Source organism: Lithobates pipiens, unplaced genomic scaffold (assembly GCF_037356315.1).
Source record: "Lithobates pipiens isolate NorthernLeopardFrog02 unplaced genomic scaffold, aLitPip1_a1.2 Scaffold_18, whole genome shotgun sequence".
NCBI classification, from domain to species: Eukaryota; Metazoa; Chordata; class Amphibia; order Anura; family Ranidae; genus Lithobates; species Lithobates pipiens.
This window is the reverse complement of record NW_027507758.1, coordinates 459,390,885-459,416,176: the sequence shown is the minus strand read 5'-3', so window position 1 is coordinate 459,416,176 and position 25,292 is coordinate 459,390,885. Positions and strand designations below refer to the sequence as shown.

General features: G+C 46.1%; 1 protein-coding gene across 1 annotated transcript in view; it reads right to left on the bottom strand.

The window, feature by feature from the left end:
- Positions 1 to 25,017, bottom strand: part of LOC143988578 (carboxypeptidase B-like) — a 63,358-nt gene extending 38,341 nt beyond the window's left edge. The window contains exons 1-2 of the mRNA XM_077488253.1: positions 24,953 to 25,017; positions 24,735 to 24,810 (exon numbers count right to left, since the gene is read on the bottom strand). Coding sequence (XP_077344379.1) covers positions 24,735 to 24,810; positions 24,953 to 25,017 — 141 coding nt within the window. The remainder of the gene's footprint in view (positions 1 to 24,734; positions 24,811 to 24,952) is intronic.
- Positions 25,018 to 25,292: the final 275 nt, after the last annotated feature.

The window sequence follows — 25,292 nt, the reverse complement described above, 5'->3', positions numbered from 1 at the left end:
TATTGGCAAATTGCTCACCCCGTATTTCTATCGCTACCACTAACAGGAATAGTTCCAACATTATTACACTCCTGGTGACTTTATTGGCCTCCCGCCTCTCTGACCACTTACCACAACACCAGTGTGTCTTCCAAATAGCAGAGAAACCACAAGAACCTGCACCATCAGTGCATAATTCAAGGTCAGGGGATGACACAAACTGATCCTGAAAAAATTATCGACCATTATATACTGTATCTCAAAATTTTTTTGCCAAACTAAAAGATCAGCTGTCAATCTTATGTGAGAAAATGGGGATTTCATACCTGACATGGCTAAATATAAGCGCCGCGCATGATCCTTTTTGCAAATGCCAAAAGACCTTATAAAGATTGGAGATCTTTTAATACAAACTTTTTTTCTCCTAACCAATACAGCAATAGAGTTTTTAATTTTAATGATTTTTGATTCAGGTAACTGAAATTAAAGCTTTTCCGTGTCTATCTTGATACCTAGAAATTCTATTACCTGGGCTGACAATACAGTTTTTTCACTAGCTAAAGGGATTCCAAAGTGAAGGGCAACAGCACTAAACAACTGTAGCATGAAATAACAAATAGGGGACTAAGCTGGGCCAATAAACAATAAGTTGTCAAGAAAATGAAGTATACCTTGATAACCAGACTCAAACTCAATCACCCATTGTAAAAAGGTTGAACATTTTTCAAAATATGCACAGGATATTGCACATCCCATAGGGAGGCACTTAAAAGGTAGCAGCCTGAAAGCAGCCTTTATATCTGCTTTTGCTAGCAGCGCACTTCTGCCAAATTTCCTAATCTGCTGAAAAGCATCTTCAAACGTGCAGTAGGATACTGGCGACATTCCAGAATCTATTTCATCATTTAAAGAACCACCTTTGGGGAATGACAGATGGTGTATTAAACAAAATGAGTTTGGCTCCTTCTTGGGTATGATGCCTAAACCCTAAAATGTGTAAAAGAAGGGAAAGCAAATGGACCCACTATCCTACCTTCCTTAATCTCTTTATTTATTTTTTCCTTAACTATATGTGCCTAACTAGAAACTGACTTAAAATTTTCAACCAGTTCACATCCTTCTCCTTGAAATGCTGGCAAAGGAAAACCTATTGAGAAACCTTCAGTTAAGAACTTGGCTGTCTCCTGGTCTGGATATATTTCCAACCATTGTTGCATGATTGTTATCTTCACTGGAGTGTAAGATTTTTGTGTAATTATCTCTCTGTGAGCTTTGAAAATTGGCATTCCTTTTGAAACACCGGCGTAAAGGGTGGGGTCCTGAACAGTGTGAACACTCATGCTTAAATTTAAAAGACTCCCCCCCCCCATTTACACTGGTTCTCCTTATAAGCGAAGCAGTACCGCCTTTTATAAGGGGACAATGTAGCTTGTGGCATTGACTGCCTATTGTAACCTGCTTTCTGTGGCACCATTAGGTTAAGCCACAACCCCACATTTTTATACCCCACTTCAATGATGGGTAAATAGATAACTTCTGCCTAAATGTTTCATCATACTGGAACCATCCCAGACCTCCAAAACTTGTATAAGCTTCTAGTACATGTTCTATATGTTGAAAGAGCCCACTGCAATATTCCCGGATGTTTTTCACCCAATACACTGGCTTATATAGCAAATGACTGAAGCCAAATATTAAAAGACCTCGCCACTAGCCTTCTCCTGTCATCCTCAGATTTATCATTCAAATTTTTGTCAGTTCTGTTGATTAACTCTTTTGTAGATGGCGGAAGTGACAAAATATCAACAATTGGACCTTTCCAAATTTTTTCTTTGGTCTGAGGAGAAAGATGATATCCTAACGGCGAGATCTTGCATGGTAATGTCTCTTTAAAACATACTTCTGGGACTAATGTGTTTGCCACATTAATCTCAGCTGGTAACAAATTTTGAAGCTCAACATTATTTGACTGAGCAATATTGCTATTACACATATTGCTGACACTGACAGAATTTCTACTATCAGTGGACCAAAACACTTTCATAATTACTTCTATCCTTCACTGTCAGCTAATCTATTAATGGATTCCATAATGTTATACAATGTGTATGCTAACTCACCTATATCACCAGGTGGCGCTTGGACATTAGGAATAGCTGAATCAACATTAGGCTGCTCTCTGTTGTCTCCAGTGGCCGTCAGGCATCAGCAATATGTCCACAACACTCACACTGCTTGACGCTGCACTGTGTGATAGTGATGTACCAGACAGGGCTTGTCTCTCCAAACCTCCTACCTCAGACACTGCCCCTATCCTCTTCATGGCTGATGCCCCTCCCAGCCGCCCACCATGATTACTAGGCGGCGATGGGGACTGAACCTTCCTCTTCTTCTTCTCCCTCAGGCTGACACGCCACTGCATATTAGAAGCAGTCTCTCCTTGCTGCGCTGTACTGCTCTCTCCCCCCACCTGTGTCACAGGCAACTGAGGCAAATAGCCGTGCTAAACTGTCCGGCGGTGTTGCAGGCTGCTTATCGCTGTGCCTCTGCTACCCTGTGGAATGGAGGGCACTTCCACTGTTCCATGTGCCAGTTGTTCTTCATCCTCCCTCCGCTCATTAGCTTCTTCAGTGAGGCATCTCCCGAGCCATTTTTCACTGCCATTTTCACCAGCTCTTTCCAGCACTTGCCTCATGAGGGATTTCATATCTCAGGTATACAGCCCTTCCCAGGAGCTCGATGCACCTACACTGACTAGGTGGGCACTGATGGGAATACGTGCGAGAAGGGCCCTATACATAATAAGCCCCTTTTCCAGAACATTCCACAGGGGTCACTTGACTATCTGGGAATTGCCAAATCAGCCTGTTCACCTTAATCCCACCCCCATACCTATTTGAAAACCTCTTAAAGGGGCCCTGTCTCTAATACATTAACCTGTGCATAACTTCCTAACAGTATCTTATTATTTAAATCTATCCTATGTTTTATGAAGGGAGGGGCGACCACATGCCCTTGCTTGTCAGGCTCAAAGCTTTAAGCCTTCCTAGTCCATTCTATTCTAATAATAAAAAAAGATAAACAAACCTTCTGTGTGTAGCATCCCCCCCCCCCTGCTCCCCTAATACTTACCTGAGCCCCATGTCTATCCAGCAATTTGGACAAATGTCTCAGCTGTCCGGAACTCCCATCCTGATTGGCTAAGACACAACAGCGGCACCATTGGCTCCCGCTGCTCTCAAAGTCAGTCAGCCAATTAGGAGAGAGAGGGGTGGGGCCGAACCACAGCTCCATTTCTGAATGGACACACGGAATTGCTGCTCGGCTGGGGCGGGGGGCAGGAGTGCTGGCGAGGGACCCGAGAAGTGGAGGATCCGGGCTGCTCTGTGCAAAACCACTGCGCAGGCAGGTAAGCATAGCATGTTTGTTATTTTTAAACCAAAAAAAACCTAGATTTTACAATTACTTTAACTCAAAAAAGGTACTTTCTATTGCTCTCAGCCTCCTTCAAATCTCCAAATTCATTACTTATTTTCGTTGCTGTGATAAAACTGTTAGAGGGTGACTTTGTTCATTTTCGATGGCTCCACTGTATGTAGGAACATCGCCACCTCTCTTGCTTACTCTCGAGATAGACTATAAGCTATGGAATGTGAGGTTTGCATAGAGCAGTGCTCATGACTGCAACTGAGCGATGAAATGTCATAGTCCCCCTTCACATCCTCATAACCCTAATGTTTCATAAGATCACAAGAAGCAGCAGCTCTTTGTCATTAATTATTTGTTTACCACTGAAAAAAATGCCATATAGGAAAGTGGTAATGGAACAGTAAGCATTTGAAACAATTACATGGGAAATTACAAGCACAATGTCTTTCTACTGTATTGCCAGATGATTTGAATTTTGTTTTCCGCTATACAAGGACATAGGCGCTTGAAGTGTGTTTATAATTCAGATAAAAAAGAACATTTTATAGTCATGCACATGAAAAAGAGAAGGTTAGATCAATAAAACTTATCTCTACAATGCAGTAAGTCTGGCAGAAATAACATTCTATGCCTGAAAATGAATCCTTAGAACAAATTTGAAATGCATTTGCAACAAAGCACTCATAATTTTTTATTAACATCTGAAAGTGTTTTACTAAAATTAACATTAAACCCTCAATGTAATTGTGCTCTTTCCATTAATCTCTACCGAGCTAGTAGGAATGGGCGAACGGTTAAGTTCGGACCGAACTTTCGTTGCCCAGCTGTTCAGTGAACAGCCGAATAAACAGATCACCGTTTGTTCAGCTACCCGAACTGACCACAATGCATTGCGGCACTGAACAGTGCATTGAAAGCCCTGATTGGCTAAGGCAGTGAAAGTTTCAGCCAATCAGGACACAGAGCACTTTCAGAGTCATGATTGGACACTGTCATCATGACTTTATCCAATCATGGCTCATTCCCGCCCCACAGTAAAAAAGTATTATTTCAATGGCAGAGAGATAGAACAGGGCTCTGCTATTAGTTAGTTAGTGTGCTATACTGTGCTATTTTGCTTCGTCAGTGTAGAATATTAGTTTAGTGTCAGTTTTTGGATACTGTGAGTGTAGTGAGGAGGATCATCATTCAGCTTTGCATAGTGTGCAGCTAGAGTAGGGACAGCTCAGATAGTTTAATTGTAGTGTAGTGAGACCATGTCATTCATACATACATTAGTGTAGAGTAGGGACAGCTCATATAGTTTCAGTGTAGTTTAGTGAGACCGTGTCAGTAATCTTGACATTAGTGTATAGCTAGCGAGTAGTGATGGTGGAACACCATCTATTTGATTGCGTTACTGCCAGCTTAACGCCATTTATTTCTGTGTGTGTTACCGCCAGTTTAACGCCATATAGTTTTCTGTACGTTACTGCCAGTTTAACGCCATATAGTTTTGTGTGTGTTACTGCCATTTTAACGCCATATAGTTCTGTTTACATTACTGCCAGTTTAACGCCAATATCGTTTTTCACACGTTACTGCCAGTTTAACGTCATATAGTTCTGTGTGCGTTACTGCCAGTTTAACGCCATATAGTTCTGCATGCGTTACTGTCAATTTAATGCCATATAGTTTTGCATGCGTTACTTCCAGTTTAGCGCCATATAGTTTTGCATGTGTTACTGCCAGTTTAATACCATATAGTTCTGTTTGTGTTACTGCCAGTTTAACGCCATATAGTTTTATGCGTTACTGTCAGTTTAACACCATTTACTTCTGTGTGCATTACTGCCAGTTTAACGCTATATCGTTTTGCATGCGTTACTGCCAGTTTAACGCTATATAATTCTGTGTAGATTACTGCCAGTTTAATGCCATATGGTCTTGTGTACGTGACTGCCAGTTTAATACCATATGGTCTTGTGTGTGTTACTGCCAGTTTAACGCCATATAGTTCTGTGTGTCACTGTACGTTTGGCGCATTATATTGCAGTTTATTATAGTGTATCCATGGAGTGTGTCTGTGTAATGTGAGTACTCAAATGAAAGTGCACCAAACACCTCTTTGCATTAATTAAAGTGCATCTATATACAGAGTTCAACTTCTTCTTTACATTTTCTTATAAGCATCACCCCCTTCCTCCCAATAATGTCTTGGAGGACAACAAGTAGAGGCAGACATTCCCTTGGCACTGTAAGGGGGCCAGCAACAAATGTATCCACAGGCAAAGGTGGACATAGTAGTCAGTCCTCAGGAAGGGTATCATTTCCTCTGTTTAATGAGTTTGCCCATGCTATCCAGCCACAGCATGCAGAGGAGGTGGTGGACTGGCTTCCTAAACCTTCCTCATCCTCCTCATCCTCTGTCATGCAGGCAGAGACAAGTGTGCAGTCCCCTGCAGTTGCCAGAGTGGATAAACCTGCCTCCTTGTCCACATCTATTCCTGCCATAGCCCCAACATGAGCCATTAAGGAGTCAGCTGAGTTATTTGACCACAGCGTTAGCCACTTGCACCTTGATGATGCCCAGCCATTACTGGATTCAGATGTTGGTTCTGAGGTTGAGGATGACAGGAACATGAGCCTAGAGAGAGGGGAGAACACTGGTAGACAAATTGGCATGCATGTTTCCCAAGCTGCAGCGTATTGCCAAGTTGTCTTCAGTGATAATGATGAAGATGGAGGAGATGGAGATGATGATGATGAGGTCACTGATGCGACTTGGGTGCCAGATAGAGCAGAGGAGGAAACTGAAGGTGAGGTGGCACAACTCCAAGGAGGCTGACGTCAAGAAAGTGTAGAGAGCTGCCACCCTATTCCATCACATTCTGCAGCTGTTATAAAATGAGCACGTTTGATTATTCATGTTCGTGTCCCATAGACTTTAACGGTGTTCCGTGTTCGAACAAATTTTTTGCCTGTTCGCATGTTGTGGATGTGAACTGAACAGGGGGGTGTTCGGCTCATCCCTAATGGTGGATGTTATATTTTTGAACATGTGTCTTTTTTAGAATTATGTTAGAATGCTTTGTAAGAATGACTGTTAAGTATGTTTCCATAATCTTGCAGATAAAAATGTGATGTGTTGCCTGTTATACACTGAGAGTAAAGCTGTGTCCACTCTAAGGTTTAGACACATTTTAGATTGTAAACTCCTATGAGCAGGGCCCTTAAAACCAACTGCTAACTGTTTTGTTAAAGAGGAAGTAAACCCTGATGAGTTTACTTCCTCTTTCATTCCCTGCAAAGGCAAAGCATAATGGCCTACTATGCATCGCATAGTAGCCCATTATGTGTCACTTACCTGACACAGAAGCCAGCGAAGTCACCGCTGTCCCCTGTAGTCCAGCGCATCCATCTTCTTGGTGGGTCTCGCAGCGCCGCCGCTGTCATTCGGCGACACGTGCGGCAGCTCCATTGTTGGAAATGCCGCGCTCAGTGCGCCTTGCGCGCCGCTGTCTACGGCGCATGTGCCGTAGACAGCGGTGCCTGTCTTATGGCAAATATCTCCTAAACCATATAGGTTTAGGAGATATTTCTTGGACCTACAGGTAAGCCTTAATCTAGGCTTACCTGTAGGTCAAAGTGGTTTGTAAGGGTTTACAACCACTTTAAATGTAGCATCATACATCCTGTAGAATTTTTTTTGAAGCTAGTAAATTAATATACACAATTTTGTTTTTGCTGACAAAATAAAAGTACATTATTGAGCTTGTTTGTTGTTGTGTGTTTTTTTTCTTTTCTTTCTTCTTTTTAATTAGTTTTGGGGGTGGTGGTTTTGGGGAAGTGCAAGATCTTTTATATCTTAGGCTGCTTTCACACTGGAGGTGCTTTACAGGCGCTGTAGCACTAAAAATAGCGCCTGTAAAGAACTTCTCACTCCAGTGTGAACTGGCCCTAACCCGAAGGTTCACACCTATGCATTTTTTAGTGCGTTTTGCAGTTTTCAGAAATGCTCTACAATTCATTTAACATGGTTTCCTATGGTACTAGTTCACATCTATGCATTTTTGGAAACGGTCGGGGACTTTTTTCACGCAATTTGCGGGTAATAGATTATAATGGAACCACACCAGAAATGCAACTGTTGTATTTGTGATGTGATTATTGATGTGTTTTGCAGTTATTATTTTAACACTGTATATAGCTGGTTGCAAACTGGGGGGCGTGAAGCCAGTTGCCGTGTCCTTAAAGGGGTTGTAAAGGTTTGCGTTTTTTCACCTTAATGCATCCTATGCATTAAGGTGAAAAAACACCTCGCTGTCATGGGCCCCCAGCCTCCCCGTTTTACTTACCTGAGCCTGTTCACCTGCTGTGGGAGTCCTCTTCTCCACTGAGCCTGGCCGTTGATTGGATAGATTGATAGCAGTGCAGCCATTAGCTTGCACTGCGTTCAATCACATCCAATGACACCGCTGGGAGGGATGAGACCGAGTCATACACTTGGTGTCTATGAACATCAACTATATGACACAGGAGCGCACCCGCAAGCTAACCCCCTCGGGAAAGACCTTCCCAGAGGGGGTTAGCTTTAGTGGAGAGGAGCCGAGACAGCTGCCGTGGGACCCCAGAACAGCAGGATCGGGCCACTCTGTGCAAAACGAACTGCACAGTGGAGGTAAGTATAACATGTTTGTTATTTAAAAAAAAAAAATTTAACCTATACAACCCCTTTAACAACCAATGAATCTTCAGCTGTCAGCGGCTTCCCCACTGAAAGTAAAATAAAATGGCAGCCAAAAAAAAAAAAAACACAAAAAAACTGCATGGGGTCCCCCCAGGTCTATACCAGGTCCTTCAGCTCTAGTATGGATTTAGTGGGGACCCCCCCCCCCACACCAAAATTTTACAAAAATGGTGTGGGATCCCTCCCAGTCCATTACCAGGCCCTTCAGGTCTGGTATGGATATTAAAGGGAACTCTGCATCAAAATAAAAAAATTGCGTGGAGGTCCCACCAAAAGCCATACCAGACCCTTATCTGAGCACACAACCTGGTAGGTCGCAGAAAAAGAGGGGGGATGAGAGAGCGACCCCTGAACTGTACCAGACCACATGCCCTCAACATGGGGAGAGTGCTTTGGGGTTCCCCCCAAAACACCTTGTCCCCATGTTGATGGGGACAAGGGCCTCAGTCCCACAACCCTTACCCGGTGGTTGTGGGGGTCTGTGGGTGGGGGGCTTATCGGAATCTGGAAGCCTCTTTTAATAAGGGGGCCCTCAGATACTCCCCCCTGTGTGAATGGGTATCGGGTACATTGTTCCCCTAACCATTCACCAAAAAAATCCGTGAAATGTGACAAACGACAATAGATGGTTTTTGACAATTCCTTTATTAAAAAGGTCTTCTTCTTTCCCTGCATTCTTCCTCCTGTCTTCCCCATCTTCCTCCAGCTTCTTTCTCCATCTTCTTCCAGTCTGCTCCATCTTCCTCCGGTCTTTCTCCTCCACTGCTCACACTGAACATTCAAAAAACAAACCTCCTCTGATGGGGCAGATGATGTGACTCTGACACCTTGTCCCTTGTGACTTTACCGCATGGGGTATGATGTGAAGTGATGTTACAAGGGGGCGGGGTCTCCTGATGCCATGCCCCATAGTTATATATAAAATGTGTGCTATGGAAGCGGACAGATCGGCTGGCCGCAGCGTCGGAGGTGGGTCGTTTTCATAGCAGGTCAGTGGTGGGAGTGGTGGATGAGAAATACCGGAGCCAGAGGAAGATGGAGAAGACCAGAGGAAGAAGCGGAGGAAGATGGAGGACGAAGCAGGGGAAGAAAAAGCTAGCGGAAGAAGGAGAAAACCGAAGGAAGACTGTAGGAAGAAGCGGGAAAGAAGAAGACATTTTAAATAAAGGAATTGTCAAAACCCGGCTATTGTGTTTTGTCACATTTCACTGCCTTTTGTTGGTGAATGTGTAGGGGTACAATGTACCCGATACCCACTCACATAGGGGGGGCTGCGATCTGGGGACCCTCTTGTTAAAGGGGGGTTCCAGATTCTGATAAGCCCCCACCCGCAGACCCCCACAACCACTGGTCAAGGGTTGTGGGGATGAGACCCTTGTCCCCATCAATATGGGGACAAGTTATTTTGTGAGGACCCCAAAGCACCCTCTCCCTGTTGAGGGCATGTGGCCTGGTATGGTTCAGGAGGAGAGGGGGTGCTCTCTCGTCCTCCTCCTATTTTCCTGCGGCCTGCCAGGTTGCATATTCGGATAAGGATCTGGTATGGATTTTGGGGGGACCCCCACGCAATTTTTTTTATTTTTATGTGGGGTTCCCCTTAATTTCCATACCAGACCTGAAGGGTCTGGCATGAATTTTGGGGGAACCCCCACACAATTTGTTTTTATTTTGATGCAGGGTTCCCCTTAAAGTGGTTCTAAAACCTAACAGACCACTTTTACCTACAGGTAAGCCTAGATTAAGGCTTACCTGTAGGTGCAAGAAATATCTCCTAAACCTACAAGGTTTAGGAGATATTTGCAAAAGACAGGCACCGCTGTCTATGTCGCATTCGCTGTAGACCATGGCGCGCAGGCGCACTGAGCATGCCGCTGCTTACGGCGATCATTCCGTTACTGGCGGCTCCCACGTGCATGCGTGGGAGTGACGTAATCGCGGCTCCGGCCAGTCACAGCGGCAGACTCGCGATACCCGAAAGTAATTCCAGGATAGATGGCGGCGTCAGAGGAGGACAACGGGTATTCCATGTATCATGTTTTATTGTGGTCTTATACTCTAGAGCCCTCCATATCATGATCTATAGATTTATCTGCATGAATTGTGCAATATATTGTTTTTAATGTGTTTATTTGTATAATATTCTAATAAAATGTATTATTTTTGTACTACCGTTGTACTTGCTGCACATATTCAGACCCACACCTGTATAGTCCCTGGGAAATGTTCTCTTTTTTGAGGAGGACAACGAGGGTCGCACACATTTGAAGAGTTAAAATGATGAAATAAACCAAACTGATGTGCATTTGCTAAATATACTGCTAAGTTCAATGTATCTTTTCAGGAGATGATACCATTGGTGGGATTCAAACCCATGGCAAGGTAGCAGGGTATACACTATGCTATGGAACTGAAGACAATCATACATAGAAAATAATATTACTAATGTTTGATTATTTTCATTGTATACAATAATGTTTTGCATTTGAGACATTAATATTATGGTACCAACCATGCTCTTGTGTGATTGGGTAGGGATGAGTCGAACGCCCCCAGTTCGGTGCACCAGAACTTGCGCAGGGGCCAAAAATTTTTGCGAACATCATTAAAGTCTATGGTACACGAACATGAAAAAAGTGCTCATCTTAAAGGCTTATATGCAAGTTATTGCCATAAAAAGTGTATGAGGACCCGGGTCCTGCCATAGGGGACATGTATTAATGCAAAAAAAAGTTTTAAAAATGACATTTTTTTTTCAAGAGCACTGATTTGAATAATGCTTAAAGTAAACCAATAAAAATGAAATATTCCTTTTAATATCGTGCCTGGGGGGTGTCCTTAGTATCCCTGTAAAGCAGTGCATCTTTCCCATGTTTACAACAGTACCACAGCAAAATGAAATTTCTAAAGGAAATTTTTTTTAATTTAACCACTTCAATACCGGGCACTTATACACCTTCTTGCCCAGATGAATTTTGAGCTTTCAGAGCTGTCGCACTTTGAATGACAATTGCTGCGATCATGCTACACTGTACCCAAACTAAATTTTTACCATTTTGTTCCCACAAATAGAGCTTTCTTTTGGTGGTATTTGATTGCCTCTGGGATTTTTATTTTCTGCTAAACAAATAAAAAAACGCAAATTTTGAAAAAAACATGTTTTTTTTTTGTTTCAGTTACAAAACTTTGTAAATAAGTAAGTTTTCTCCTTCACTGATGGGCACTGACAGGGCTGCAGTGACGGGCACTGAAAAGGCAGCACTAATGGGCACCGATGATGTGGCACCAATGAAGTGGCACTGATAGGCGGCACTGATAGGTGGCACTGATATGCGGCACTGATAGGTGGCACTGATATGCGACACAGATAGACACTGATAGGTGGCACAAATAGGCACTGATAGGTGGCACGGATTGGCATCTATGGGCGGCATGGATAGGTGGCATGAATGGGCATGGGTAGGCAGCATGGATGGGCACTGATAGGCGGCACGGATGGGCACTGATAGGCAACACGGATGGGCACTGATAGGCAGCATTGTAGTGTACAGTATTGTAAGGATGGATGGATGGTCTAGGGGGGCATACCTGGTGCTGGGCATCCCTGTTGGTCTGGTGGCGTCCGTGGTGGTCCAGTGTGGGCATCCTCAGGGGGGGGGGGGGGAGGCTGTGCTGATAATCGGGTCTGGTATGAATATCAAGGGGAACCCCGCATAAAAAAAAAAACGATTGCGTTGGGTCCCCACTAAAATCCATACCAGGTCCTTCAGGTCTGGTATGGATATTAAGGGGAACCCTGCATCTAAATAAAAAAAATTGCGTGGGGGTCCCCCCAAAATACATACTAGACCCTTATCCAAGGACTCAAACTGGCAGGCCACAGGAAAAGAGGAGGAGGATGAGAGAGCGCCCCCCCCTCCTGAACCATACCAGGCCACATGCCCTCAACATGGAAAGGGTGCTTTCGGGTTCCCCCAAAACATCTTGTTCCCATATTGATGGGGACAAGGGCCTCATCCCCAAAACCCTTGCCCGGTGGTGTGGGGGTCTGCAGGTGGGGGGCTTATCGGAATCTGGAAGCCCCCTTTAATAAGGCGTACATTGTTCCCCTACCCATTCACCAAAAAAAGCAGTGAAATGTGACAAAAGATAATAACAATAGAGGACAACGTGTTTTTGGGGGACACCAACGCACCCTCCCATGTTGAGGGCATGTGGCCTGCTATGGTTCAGGAGGGGGGAAATCTCTCGCCCCCCTCTTTTCCTGCAGCCTGCCAGGTTTCATGCTCAGATAAGGGTCCGGTAGGGATTTTGGGGGGACCCCATGCCATTTTTTTTTTAATTTTGGCGCAGGGTTCCCCTTAATATCCATACCAGACCTGAAGAGTCTGGTATGGATTCGGGGGGGGGGGGGGCTATGCCATTTTTATAAAAAAATGAATTGGCGTTGAGTTCCACTTAATATCCATACCAGACCTGAAGGACCTGGTATGGACTGGTGGATGGAACCTATACAATTTTTTTCTTTGATTTTAACTCTATATTGCCAGGAACCGGCAATTCATTACAGTCGCAAGCAATTTTAAATTAAAAGTTTTTCTTTAGAAATGTCATTTCTGTGTGGTACAGTAATAAACACAGGAAAGGTGCACTACTTTACAGGCATACTATAGACATCCCCCAGGCATGATATTTAAAAGAATTTTTAATTTTTATTGTTACACTTTTAGCATTATTAAAATCACTGCTCCCAAAAAAACGGCCGTTTTAAAAACATTTTCTTCAAATTGATACATGTCCCCTGGGTCAGAACCCAGGTCCCTATATACTTTTTTATGGCAAAAAACTTGCATATAAGCCTTCAGTGAGAACTTTGTATTTTGCAGGTTCGAGCCCCATTAAATTCCACTATTCCCACGTATGTGATCTGACAGGCATTTTTGCTGCAATAGCGCTGCTTTATATTTGCATTAGCGCTCAGTTTCTGAGAGTTTAAAATGAATGACGCAACAAAGTACTGCAGTAAAATATGTGATAGGTCAGGTAGGTTTTATTATTTTAAACAATACTCTTTATTTTTGAGATATGGAATATACTTTTATATACTCTATTGCCGTGTACACACGATCGGATTATCCGGCGGACAATCCACCCGTCTGTGTGCTAGTTCGGACTTGCCCACACATGGAGAAAATTCCTTCATTTTGAACGTGGCTCCAGGTAGGCGGAACTAGCGAAGGAAGTGAATTTCGCCTCCTCCATCGGCGAGATTGACAGCTCGCTAGCCCCGTCACCTGGTATGGATTTAAAGGGGAACCCCTATGCCGAAAAAATGGCATGGGGTCCCCCCAAAGTCCATAGCAGACCCTTATCCGAGCACGCAGCCTGGCCGGTCAGGAAAGGTGGTGAGGACGAGCGAGTGCCCCCCCACCCCTGAGCTGTACCAGGCCGTGTTCCCTCAACATGGGGGGTGCTCCTTGTCCCCATGTTGATGAGGACAAAGGCCTCTTACCGACAACCCTGACCGTTGGTTGTCGGGGTCTGCGGGCGTGGGGCTTATCAGAATCTGGGAGCCCCCTTTAATAAGGGGGTCCCCTACCCTATGTGAATGAGTATGGGGTACGTTGTACCCCTACCCATTCATCTGGGGAAAAAAGTATACATAAAAAAAAACACAACACAGGTTTTTAAAATACTTTATTAGACAACTCCAGGGGTCTTCTCTTCTTCCGTCTTCGGGGGTCTTCTTGCCAGACTCCTCCGCTATCTTCTGCTAGCTCTTTTACTAGCGGAGGAGCTCGGCTTTCTCCTTTGTTGTCGCCGCCGATGACTGGGGGTCTTCTTCCAACTTCGGGGGTCTTGTCCTGCTCTTTGGGGGTCTTGTCCCGCTCTTCAGGGGCCTTGACCTCCGCTTTCTCTTTCCACTTCTTTTACTAGCGTTGGCCTGGTCTTCTGTCACTGTCGCCGTTAGAGATGGCCTTGCGGTTTGCCCGGCGGTCGGTTCGCGGTGAACTTTGCTTGTTCGCGATTCGCCAAACCAGCAGACTTCTGGCGCTGTTTGCGGTGGACATATTTGTTTACATTGTGAAGAACTTTGACCCATGACACATACATCATGGGGTACAGGACAGCCAATTGAGACATTTCAGCACATGGACATACCCCCTACCTTATAAATAGACCTGATGTGGCGGCCATTTTACATTCTGTCTTTTGTCAGTGTAGGGAAAGGACGCTGTGTGGAGCAGGGACAGTCAGTGTAATCACTAGCTATTACTATTAGGTCTACAAAAGTCCTTTTAAGGACTGGTATAGGTGTACAGTATATAGGATTGTAATACACTTATAATATACTTTCTTTCAAATATAGAAAGCATATTATAGTGCACTGCTGTGCTGCTGAGTGCTGACTGATTTTGCAGCTCTCAGTGTAGGGAGGGACAGTTTGGTGTTTGGAGCAGGGACAGTCTGCAATTCACTAGCTACTAGGTCCACAAAGGTCCTTTTAAGGACTGGTATAGGTGTACTATTTGGTGTGAAGTATATAGGGGTGTAATACACGTATAAAATACTTTCAAATATAGAAAGCATAGTATAGTGCATTTCCACTGTGCCGCATTGTGACTGCTGAGCGGTTCTGCAGCGATACTACAAAGAGTAACGCAATTAGAAAAAAGTATTATAACTGGTGTGATAGACCAGTGGCCCCCCCAAAACGACAGATTGAAGTGGGGTGTTATATACCAGACTTGGTTGAGTGGCTCACTCAGACTTACTCTTCTGCACCCTCCTCATCCTCTTGATCTGCACCCTCTTCACTCTCTGCTGTGTGCACCCCCAAAGACACTACCACCAACACCACCACCACCATATACCCTCCCCTTGAGTCACAGGAATTATTTTCCGATCCATCACAAGACATTGCCAATGCGCAGCCATTATTGGCATTGGATCAGGAAGAGGAGGTAGCAACAACCGCCACTCAGCAGTCTGACGACAGTGCCCAGATCAGCCCAAGGAGGTTGGTCTCCAGTGTTGCTGCCTACTCCAAGATCTCTAATTATAGCGGTGGGGAAGGTGACATCGATGATGACGTGTCTAGTGATGTCACGTGGGTGCCCACAAGAGAGGAAGAGAAGGGGAGTTCAGAGGGAGATATGGACCAGCAGATAGGGAGGAGAAGCAGGGGAAACTTACATTGCACAGGAGGGACAAACCAGACTGCTAATTTATCAGGAGCCAGGCATCAACCATGTACGGTCACATCTGGCGCTCCCAGGACGCCGGCACATGGCTCCGCAGTGTGGGATTTTTTTCAGCGTGTCCACTGCTGATCGTAGTGTTGCCATCTGTAGCCTTTGCAGTCAACGCATAAGTCGCGGTAAGCCCAACACTCACCTAGGGACGACTGCCTTAAGAAGGCACATGAGCTGCCATCACCGAGCCCAGTGGGAGAAACCTCCAGCCTCTTCTACTTCTCCTTCTCCTCTCTCCTCAGAATTGTCCTCCACTCCACCTTCCATCATGCCGTCCTCATGTTTTTCTGGAAAAAGGCAGGCTTCCGTGGGCCAAATGTTCAAGCATTTTTTTTTTTTTAAATAATAAAAACGGTGTAGCGCTTCAAAAATAATAAATGTGATAAACATAAATTATAAAGGTAATAATAAAAATCGCAAAGATATAAATGCCTAGAGATAAAAGTCCAACATTAGGCGCTCATTCCACTATGTTGCTGGCATAGAAGTAACCAAACCGTCACGGAGAAGGAAAATGGTGCACTAGGCGAAATGTATCCATGTGGGTCTACTCGATTGAAAACATCAGAGAAAAGTAGATAAATACTTCTTACCGGAACAGTTGGACCCACACAGTCATATGACGGTTGGATCTAAAAGGCTTGAGGTCACAGTCTGGTACCAAGGAGTATGAGGAGAGAGGTCTGTTGAGCTGATAGAAGAGCTCCAGGTGGTTGAAGGCTCAATGCTGGATCCTTTCAGGTGGAACGTCAAAGTAATCAAGCTCAAACGCAGCCCGTTGTACCAATACTCCAACCTCCCCCGGATGGGGAGGGGGGTGTTGTGAAGTATTAAACCAAAAAAATGGAGAAAAAGAAAGAAAAGCTCCACATGGTGCGGGTCAAACGATATAAAAAAATATTGGTTTATTGAAGTCAAAAGGTAATTAATGACTTAGTGATCACATAAAAAACAAAATAAAATTAAAAGCAATGTGGGGTGCCAACAGCTCGCCCGACGCGTTTCGACATATGTGTCTTGCCCCAGTTGAAGACACATATGTCGAAACGCGTCGGGCGAGCTGTTGGCACCCCACATTGCTTTTAATTTTATTTTGTTTTTTATGTGATCACTAAGTCATTAATTACCTTTTGACTTCAATAAACCAATATTTTTTTATATCGTTTGACCCGCACCATGTGGAGCTTTTCTTTCTTTTTCTCCATTTTTTTGGTTTAATACTTCACAACACCCCCCTCCCCATCCGGGGGAGGTTGGAGTATTGGTACAACGGGCTGCGTTTGAGCTTGATTACTTTGACGTTCCACCTGAAAGGATCCAGCATTGAGCCTTCAACCACCTGGAGCTCTTCTATCAGCTCAACAGACCTCTCTCCTCATACTCCTTGGTCCCAGACTGTGACCTCAAGCCTTTTAGATCCAACCGTCATATGACTGTGTGGGTCCAACTGTTCCGGTAAGAAGTATTTATCTACTTTTCTCTGATGTTTTCAATCGAGTAGACCCACATGGATACATTTCGCCTAGTGCACCATTTTCCTTCTCCGTGACGGTTTGGTTACTTCTATGCCAGCAACATAGTGGAATGAGCGCCTAATGTTGGACTTTTATCTCTAGGCATTTATATCTTTGCGATTTTTATTATTACCTTTATAATTTATGTTTATCACATTTATTATTTTTGAAGCGCTACACCGTTTTTATTATTTTACCTGTTGAACTTTGTTTGTTTTTGGTGTTGGCTGCTGTTGTGGCCGTTGTGGCCATTTCTTCACAAACTATAGCGCAGTGTTTTTCCCCCTTTTTGTATTTTTTTTTTTTAGTAGCCCGCCAACTACTTCCATATAAACTGGTGGACTCGGAGGCCTTTCGAAAATTTGTGGCCTTTGGAACACCACAATGGAAGCTCCCAGGAAGGAAATATTTCTCACAGAAGGGCATCCCAGAGCTATATGGCTATGTTCAGCGGCAAGTGAATGTATCTCTGGCACACAGTGTCAGTGCCAAGATACATCTGACCACAGACACGTGGTCTAGCAAACACGGGCAGGGAAGGTATATAACTTTTAATGCCCACTGGGTGAACCTTCTGACGGCCGTCAAGCCCTGGACTCCTTTCAGCTTTGCGTTCACAGGCAGATCAGTGGCTAACACCGCTCAATTTGACAGTTGGTAAAGTGGTGTGTGACAACGGTGCCAATCTGCTTAGCGCATTGAAACAGGGCAAAATTACACACGTGGCATGCATGGCACACGTCTTAAACTTGGTCATGCAGTGATTCGTTGTCAAATACCCTGGGGTCCAGGACATCTTGGCAAGGAAAATCTCGGCCCATTTCAGAAGATCTTACACGGCCATGGCTCACCTTGCTGACATTTAGCGGCGACACAATCTGCCGGTCAGACGTTTTATTTGCGATTGCCCGATGCAATGGAACTCAACCTTCTATATGCTTGATAGGCTGTTCCAGCAGAAACGTGCAGTTAGCAACTACCTGTATGAACTCTGCGGCAGAACAGGTTCTGGGAGCTTGGTTTTTTTCACCGCGCCAGTAGCTGCTCATGCGCGACCCATGCAGACTTCTGTGGCCATTTGATGAGATCACCAAACTGGTCAGTCGCAGCCATGGCGCCATCAGTGACATCGTACCTTATGCCTTCTTTATGGAGCATGCATTGCGTCGTGTCATTGATCAAGCAGGAGCGGGAAGATGACAAAGTCACAATGCTGGATTAATTCCCAGGGGGGGCTACTCTATCTGACACAAGTCAACAACAGGAGTCTGAAGAGGAGTCAGAGGAGGATGGTGCCGGGGCGGATGAGGAGGAGCAAGAAGAGCTTTAAACCTTTTTGGGATCCCTGTTGTTGTCCGTGGATGGGTAGAGGAGAACGAGGAGGACGACATTATCCTGGATGATGAGCAGGAGCCAGGCCACCACACCACTTCCAGTTTAGTGCAAATGGGGGCCTTCATGCTCCAGTGTTTTAACAGGGACACCCTGTAAAAAGCATAAGGGTCAATGGCCAGTACTGGGTGGCAACGTACTTAGACCCCGGTACAAACACAAAATGGTGGAAATGTTACCACCATCACAGAGGGCTGTCAGAATGGAGCACTTACAGGGCTTGCTTAGAGAAATGCTGCATTCTGCTTTTGTGTTTGCTGGCAGAGGAGGAATTCCCACTCCCAGAGAAAGAGCTGCGGGCACCAATCCAACAGCACCAGCAAGAAGAGGGCGGTTTGAAGATGTGTTCGTCACTTCTGATATGAGATCATTCTTTCAGCCGACCCATCGACAGGTGTCATCCGGATCCAGCATCAGGGAATGCCTAGACCGACAGGTGTCCGACTACATCGGGTTAACGGTCGATGTGGACGCTCTGAGAAGTGATGAACCCATGGACTACTGGGTGGGCAGGCTTGACCTCTGGCCAGAGCTTGCCCAATTTGCAATGGAACTGTTGGCTTTCCCCTCGTCCAGTGTCCTGTCCGAAAGGATGTTCAGCGCAGCAGGGGGATTGTGACCGATAAGCGCACTCGCCTAGTTTACGACAGTGTTGACTACCTCACATTTATAAAAATGAATGAGGCATGGATCTCGGAGGAATTCAACACATGTGACCAGTAGACCATATATATGCATAACTCTATAAATGATTTATATAATCTAGCACACAGACCTTTTTTCTACCTTTGGCTCACTTCCTTGTACAAAAAAAGCACACCGTACTATATGCCCGTACCCTCCTGTTTGAAGAGGTTGAGCGGTGTCATATTTTTGGGTCCCGCAGCCAGTTGCTGGTATCAGTGCTTGTGTCAGTGCTCTCTATCTCGGTGCTGGTGTGGTGTCAGTGCTCTCTATCACAGTGCTGGTGTGGTGTCAGTGCTCTCTATCACAGTGCTGGTGTGGTGCCAGTGCTCTCTATCACAGTGCTGGTGTGGTGTCAGTGCTCTCTATCACAAGGCTTGTGTGGTGTCAGTGCTCTCTATCTGGGTGCTGGTGTCAGTGCTCTCTATAACGTTGCTGGTGTGGTGTCAGTGCTCTCTATCACAGTGCTGGTGCCAGTGCTCTCTCTCTATCTCGGTGCTGGTGTCAGTGCTCTCTCTCTATCTCGGTGCTGGTGTGGTGTCAGTGCTCTCTATCTCAGTGCTGGTGTGGTCTCAGTGCTCTCTATCACAATGCTGGTGTCAGTGCTCTCTATCTCGGTGCTGGTGCCAGTGCTCTCTATCTTGGTGCTGGTGTCAGTGCTCTCTATCTCGGTGCTGGTGTCAGTGCTCTCCATCACTGTGCTGGTGTCAGTGCTCTCTATCTCGGTGCTGGTGTCAGTGCTCTCTATCATGGTGCTAGTGTCAGTGCTCTCTCTCTATCTTGGTGCTGGTGTCAGTGCTCTCTATCACTGTTCTGGTGCCAGTGCTCTCTATCTCGGTGCTGGTGTCAGTGCTCTCTATCTCGGTGCTGGTGTCAGTGCTCTCTATCTCAGTGCTGTGTCAGTGCTCTCTATCACTGTGCTGGTGTCAGTGCTCTCTATCTCGGTGCTGGTGTCAGTGCTCTCTATCACGGTGCTGGTGTCAGTGCTCTCTAGCTCGGTACTGGTGTCAGTGCTTTCTATCTCGGTGCTGGTGTCAGTGCTCTCTATCACGGTTCTGGTGTCAGTGCTCTCTATCATGGTGCTGGTGTCAGTGCTCTTTATCTCGGTGCTGGTGTCCTTGCCTTTCCTCCATGGCCTTCATGCACTCCCCAAATTGTCAAAATTTCACAGATAAAAAAGAATGCTTGTCGTTGTCGATCCCAGATTCACTTAATACTTTTGTTATTTCAGTGTCCATGTTGTGGGACTATGTATGCACAGCTAGTAAGTATTTTGTGGCTGAAAATATGACGTGGAGGTTTTTAAGGTTTGCCTGCCATTAAAGTCAATGGTGTCCGCCTCGAACTCTGCGGTTCGCAAACTTTTGGCCGCATTCGCAGTTCGCGTAACGTCCCGTCAGAAGTTCATCCATCACTAGTCGCCGTCACCGCTGCTGCCTTCTGCTTCTTCTTCTTCTTCCTTTTTCTGATGTTGACACGACACTCTCTCCAGCCTTAATGGCAGGGACGTGTTGTGCGGCGACTTATATAGGGACAAGGGGCGGGGTCACTGGGTGATGTCACATGGTGACTCTGCCCCTATGATGTCACAGTCCCAGAGAATGCTGGGACTGTGACACCATAAGGGGTTGGGTCACAGTGTGACATCACCCGGTGACCCCACCCCTTGTCCCTATATAAGTCACTGCACAACGCGTCCCTGCCATTAAGGCTGGATAGAGCGTTGTGTCAACATCAGAAGAAGCAGAAGAAATAGAAGGCAGCAGTGGCGGCAGCAGTGGCGGCAGTGACTGTGACGACGACAGCGACAGAAGACCGGGCCAATGCTAGAAAAAGAGCTGGAAGAAGAAAGCGGAAGCCCGGCAAGAAGAACCGAAGAGCGGGACAAGACCCCCGAAGATGTGGACAAGACCCCTGAAGTCAGAAGAAGACCCCCAGACTGCAGCAGCGACGACAAAGGAGAAAGCCGGGCTCCTCCACTAGTAAAAGAGCTAGCAGAAGATAGTGGAGGAGTCCGGCGAGAAGGCCTCTGAAGACGGAAGAAGAGAAGACCCCGGGAGTTGTCTAATACAGTATTTTAAAAACCTGTGTTGTTTTTTTTATGTACACTTTTTTTCCCCAGGTGAATGGGTAGGGGTACAACGTACCCCATACTCATTCACATAGGGTAGGGGGCCAGAGTCTGGGGGCCCCCTTATTAAAGGGGGTCCCTGATTCCGATAAGCCCCCCGCACACAGACCCCTATAACCACCGGCCAGGGTTGTCGGGAAGAGGCCCTTGTCCTCATCAACATGGGGACAAGGTGCTTTGGGGTGGGGGGCCGCAGGGCGTAGGGGTTCCCCTTTAAATCCATACCAGGTGACGGGGCTAGCGAGGTGTCAATCTCGCCGATGGAGGCAGCGACATTCACTTCCTTCACTAGTTCCGTTTACCTGGAGCCACGTTCAAAATGAACAGACTTTTCTCTGTGTGTGGGCAAGTCCGTTCATTTCAAAAGTCCTAGTCTGCCGGAAAAGTCCAGGTGTGTGTGGGCAAGTCCGCTCATTTGGAAAGTCCGGCGGACCTCCGCTGCAAAGTACGGTGGGTTGTCCACCTGACTAATTCCGATCGTGTGTACGCAGCATAAAGCCGCGTACACACGTAGCCGTCTGTCCGACGTACTCAGTCTGGCGGACGTCCGCCAAACTGTCCGTCGGAATTTTCGAACGGGCTACTTGCCCACACGGCACTTTTTCAGTGGACTAATACGGTGTACTAAGTCCGCCGTACCATAGAAATGAACAGACTCGCCCACACACGTGGAGAAAAGTCCGCTCATTTCGAGCGTCTCCAGGTAGGCGGGGCCCGCGAAGGAGACGTCGCTGGCCCCGCCGCCTGGTATGGACTTAAAGGGGAACCCCAACGCCGAAAAAAATTGGAGTGGGGGTTCCCCCCAAGTCCACAACAGACCCTTGTCCGAGCACGCTACCCGGCCGGCCAGGAAAGGGGGGCGAGCGAGCACCCCCCCCCTCCTGAGCCGTACCAGGCCGCGTGCCCTCAACATGGGGGGTGCCTTGGGGAAGGGGGGGCCGCGCGGCCCCCCCACCCCAAAGCACCTTGTCCCCATGTTGATGAGGACAAGGGCCTCTTCCCGACAACCCTGGCCGTTGGTTGTCGGGGTCTGCGGGCGGGGGGCTTATCGGAATCCGGGAGCCCCCTTTAATAAGGGGGCCCCCGGATACCGGCCCCCCACCCTATGTGAATGAGTATGGGGTACAATGTACCCCTACCCATTCACCTGTAAAATAAAAGTACAAAAAAAAACACAACACACGAGATAAAATACTTTATTGCACAGCTCCGGGGGTCTTCCGTCTTCGGGGGTCTTCTCGCCGGACTCCTCCGCTATCTTCTTGTAGCTCTTTTGCTAGCGGAGGAGTCCGGCTTTCTTCCTCGCCGCCGGCCTCTTCTCCCGACTTCGGGGGTCTTGTCCCCCTCTTCGGTTCTTCTGCCGGGCCACCGCGCCTTCTTATAGCTCTTTTACAGGCGGTGGCCCGGTCTTCTGTCGCCGCTGCCACCTTCCGTTCTTCTTCTTCTTCTTCTTCTCCTTCTTCTCCTGGAGATGTTGACTCGACGCTCTCTCCGGCCACAATGCCAGGGACGCGCTGCGTGGCCACTTATATAGGGACAAGGGGCGGTGTCACATGGCTTTATGTCACATGGGTTGGTGTCACATGGTGACCCCGCCCCCTTACGATGTCATAGTCCCCATGTGACATCAACCCATGTGACCAACCCATGTGACATAAAGCCATGTGACACCGCCCCTTGTCCCTATATAAGTGGCCGCGCAGCGCGTCCCTGGCATTGTGGCCGGAGAGAGCGTCGTGTCAACATCTCCAGGAGAAGAAGGAGAAGAAGAAGAAGAAGAAGAACGGAAGGCGGCAGCGGCGACAGAAGACCGGGCCACCGCCTGTAAAAGAGCTATAAGAAGGTGCGGTGGCCCGGCAGAAGAACCGAAGAGGGGGACAAGACCCCCGAAGTCGGGAGAAGAGGCCGGCGGCGAGGAAGAAAGCCGGACTCCTCCGCTAGCAAAAGAGCTACAAGAAGCGGAGGAGTCCGGCGAGAAGACCCCCGAAGACGGAAGACCCCCGGAGCTGTGCCATAAAGTATTTTATCTCATGTGTTGTGTTTTTTTTGTACTTTTATTTTACAGGTGAATGGGTAGGGGTACATTGTACCCCATACTCATTCACATAGGGTGGGGGGCCGGTATCCGGGGGCCCCCTTATTAAAGGGGGCTCCCGGATTCCGATAAGCCCCCCGCCCGCAGACCCCGACAACCAACGGCCAGGGTTGTCGGGAAGAGGCCCTTGTCCTCATCAACATGGGGACAAGGTGCTTTGGGGTGGCGGGGGCGCGCGGCCCCCCCTTCCCCAAGGCACCCCCCATGTTGAGGGCACGCGGCCTGGTACGGCTAAGGAGGGGGGGGGGGCGCTCGCTCGCCCCCCTTTCCTGGCCGGCCGGGTAGCGTGCTCGGACAAGGGTCTGTTGTGGACTTGGGGGGGACCCCCACGCTGATTTTTTTCGGGGTTGGGGTTCCCCTTTAAGTCCATACCAGGCGGCGGGGCCAGCGACGTCTCCTTCGTGGGCCCCGCCTACCTGGAGACCCGCTCGAAATGAGCGGACTTTACTCCGGGCGGGAAAAGTCCGCTCATTTCAAAAGTACGGCGGACTGGCATACACACGGCCGGATTGTCCGACGAAATGCGAGTACGGCGGGCAGATTGTTGTGCAAACCGAAATTCTAAGTCCGCCGTACTGTCGGGTCAAAAAAGTATGCCAGGGTTACACACGGGGGGATTGTTTGGCGGACTTGAGTTTGCCGGACTTTTCCACCGGATTGTTTGATCGTGTGTACGCGGCATAAGAAGCACAAACACATTTACCAATATATCTAATAATATATTTACTGGGTGGAGTACTAGCTTTTAGGAGCAAGACACAAGTAGAGTAAAAATCTTTATAGAATAGTCTGCGGTTTTGATTCATGCTTCCTAGGCTATACAAAACATGTTGGCTTCTTAGAAATACACAATATGAAGAATACAGAAAACATTATTGATATTCATGTGACTCACATTTACCTTCACTAGCAATGACAGAAGTGAAAGAAAAACAGGCAAGAAATAGTTTTATTCTAAGATGAACAATGAGCCTTTGAGACTACTTACTACTCTCTGCAAAGTTTAGCTTAATGGAAAACTAAAGCCATTTTATAAAATAATTTGCTCTTTGTATAATCAGGCATGTATATATGAATTGTTGATGATCCATTTTCGTCCATAGCTGGACTCTATGTCATCAGTTAGCAGAAAGTGCAATCACTGGCAGGAGCAATTTGCAACTTGAAAAAAAAAATCTTATAGTATAACTATATATTCTTATAAATATAACCACGTTTGTTCAAAGTGGTTACATTTGAATAAAATGTTAATTGAAGCTCGAAGGTATTATATTGGCATTTTCAAATTATATACAAAAATAGTGCAACATGACCTCCAGTAGGCTTCACTAACCATTTTCGCCCAATTATTCTTCATCTACTATAACACCAGGAGAATGCCAAGTGTGATCCTTTGCTTAAATATTTTGTACTAAATATTGCCCCTTATGTTCATCTCAGAAATTTTGGATGCATAAGTTAATGTTGATTTGGCTGAGGAAGAGGAAAATTATTTGTTCAGTACTAAATTTCTAAATTGACAACATACCTTTGCATGTTCGGCCAGGGATTTAATAAGCTGTACTTGTGCATACGTTTCTGGAAACACACGGAATACTTTTTCCCTGAAACATACACAAATTAATAAAAAACACATAAATACAACTAATAAGAGTATTTTAATTTACTTGTTATTTCCTATATACCCATATATCATGTAATCATACCATGTAACATATCATACAATATGTGTTATTTTCTTCTTACCCATTAAAGCTTCGTGGCTCAGCTGACGCTCCTGCTATACTTGCAAGTATAAGTATGGTCCACATGATGATAAAAAAGGAAAGAGAGTGAATTGCGCCTGCCGTTTATATATGTTGGTCAGGTTGTTTTTTTTTATTATATGATTTACTGAAAGAAACTGTACACCTGTTTGTATGTATGATTAATTACAGCTTTGGCTTTGCTCTGTTTACCAATGACTTCTATTTAATACATCTGTGTTTTAATATATCATGTTCAATGAAATGTTAAGTTACCCAGAAAGGAAGGCTGAATAACTCATTCATACACTTAGTTTTCCCATTGTTTTTAATAATTAATG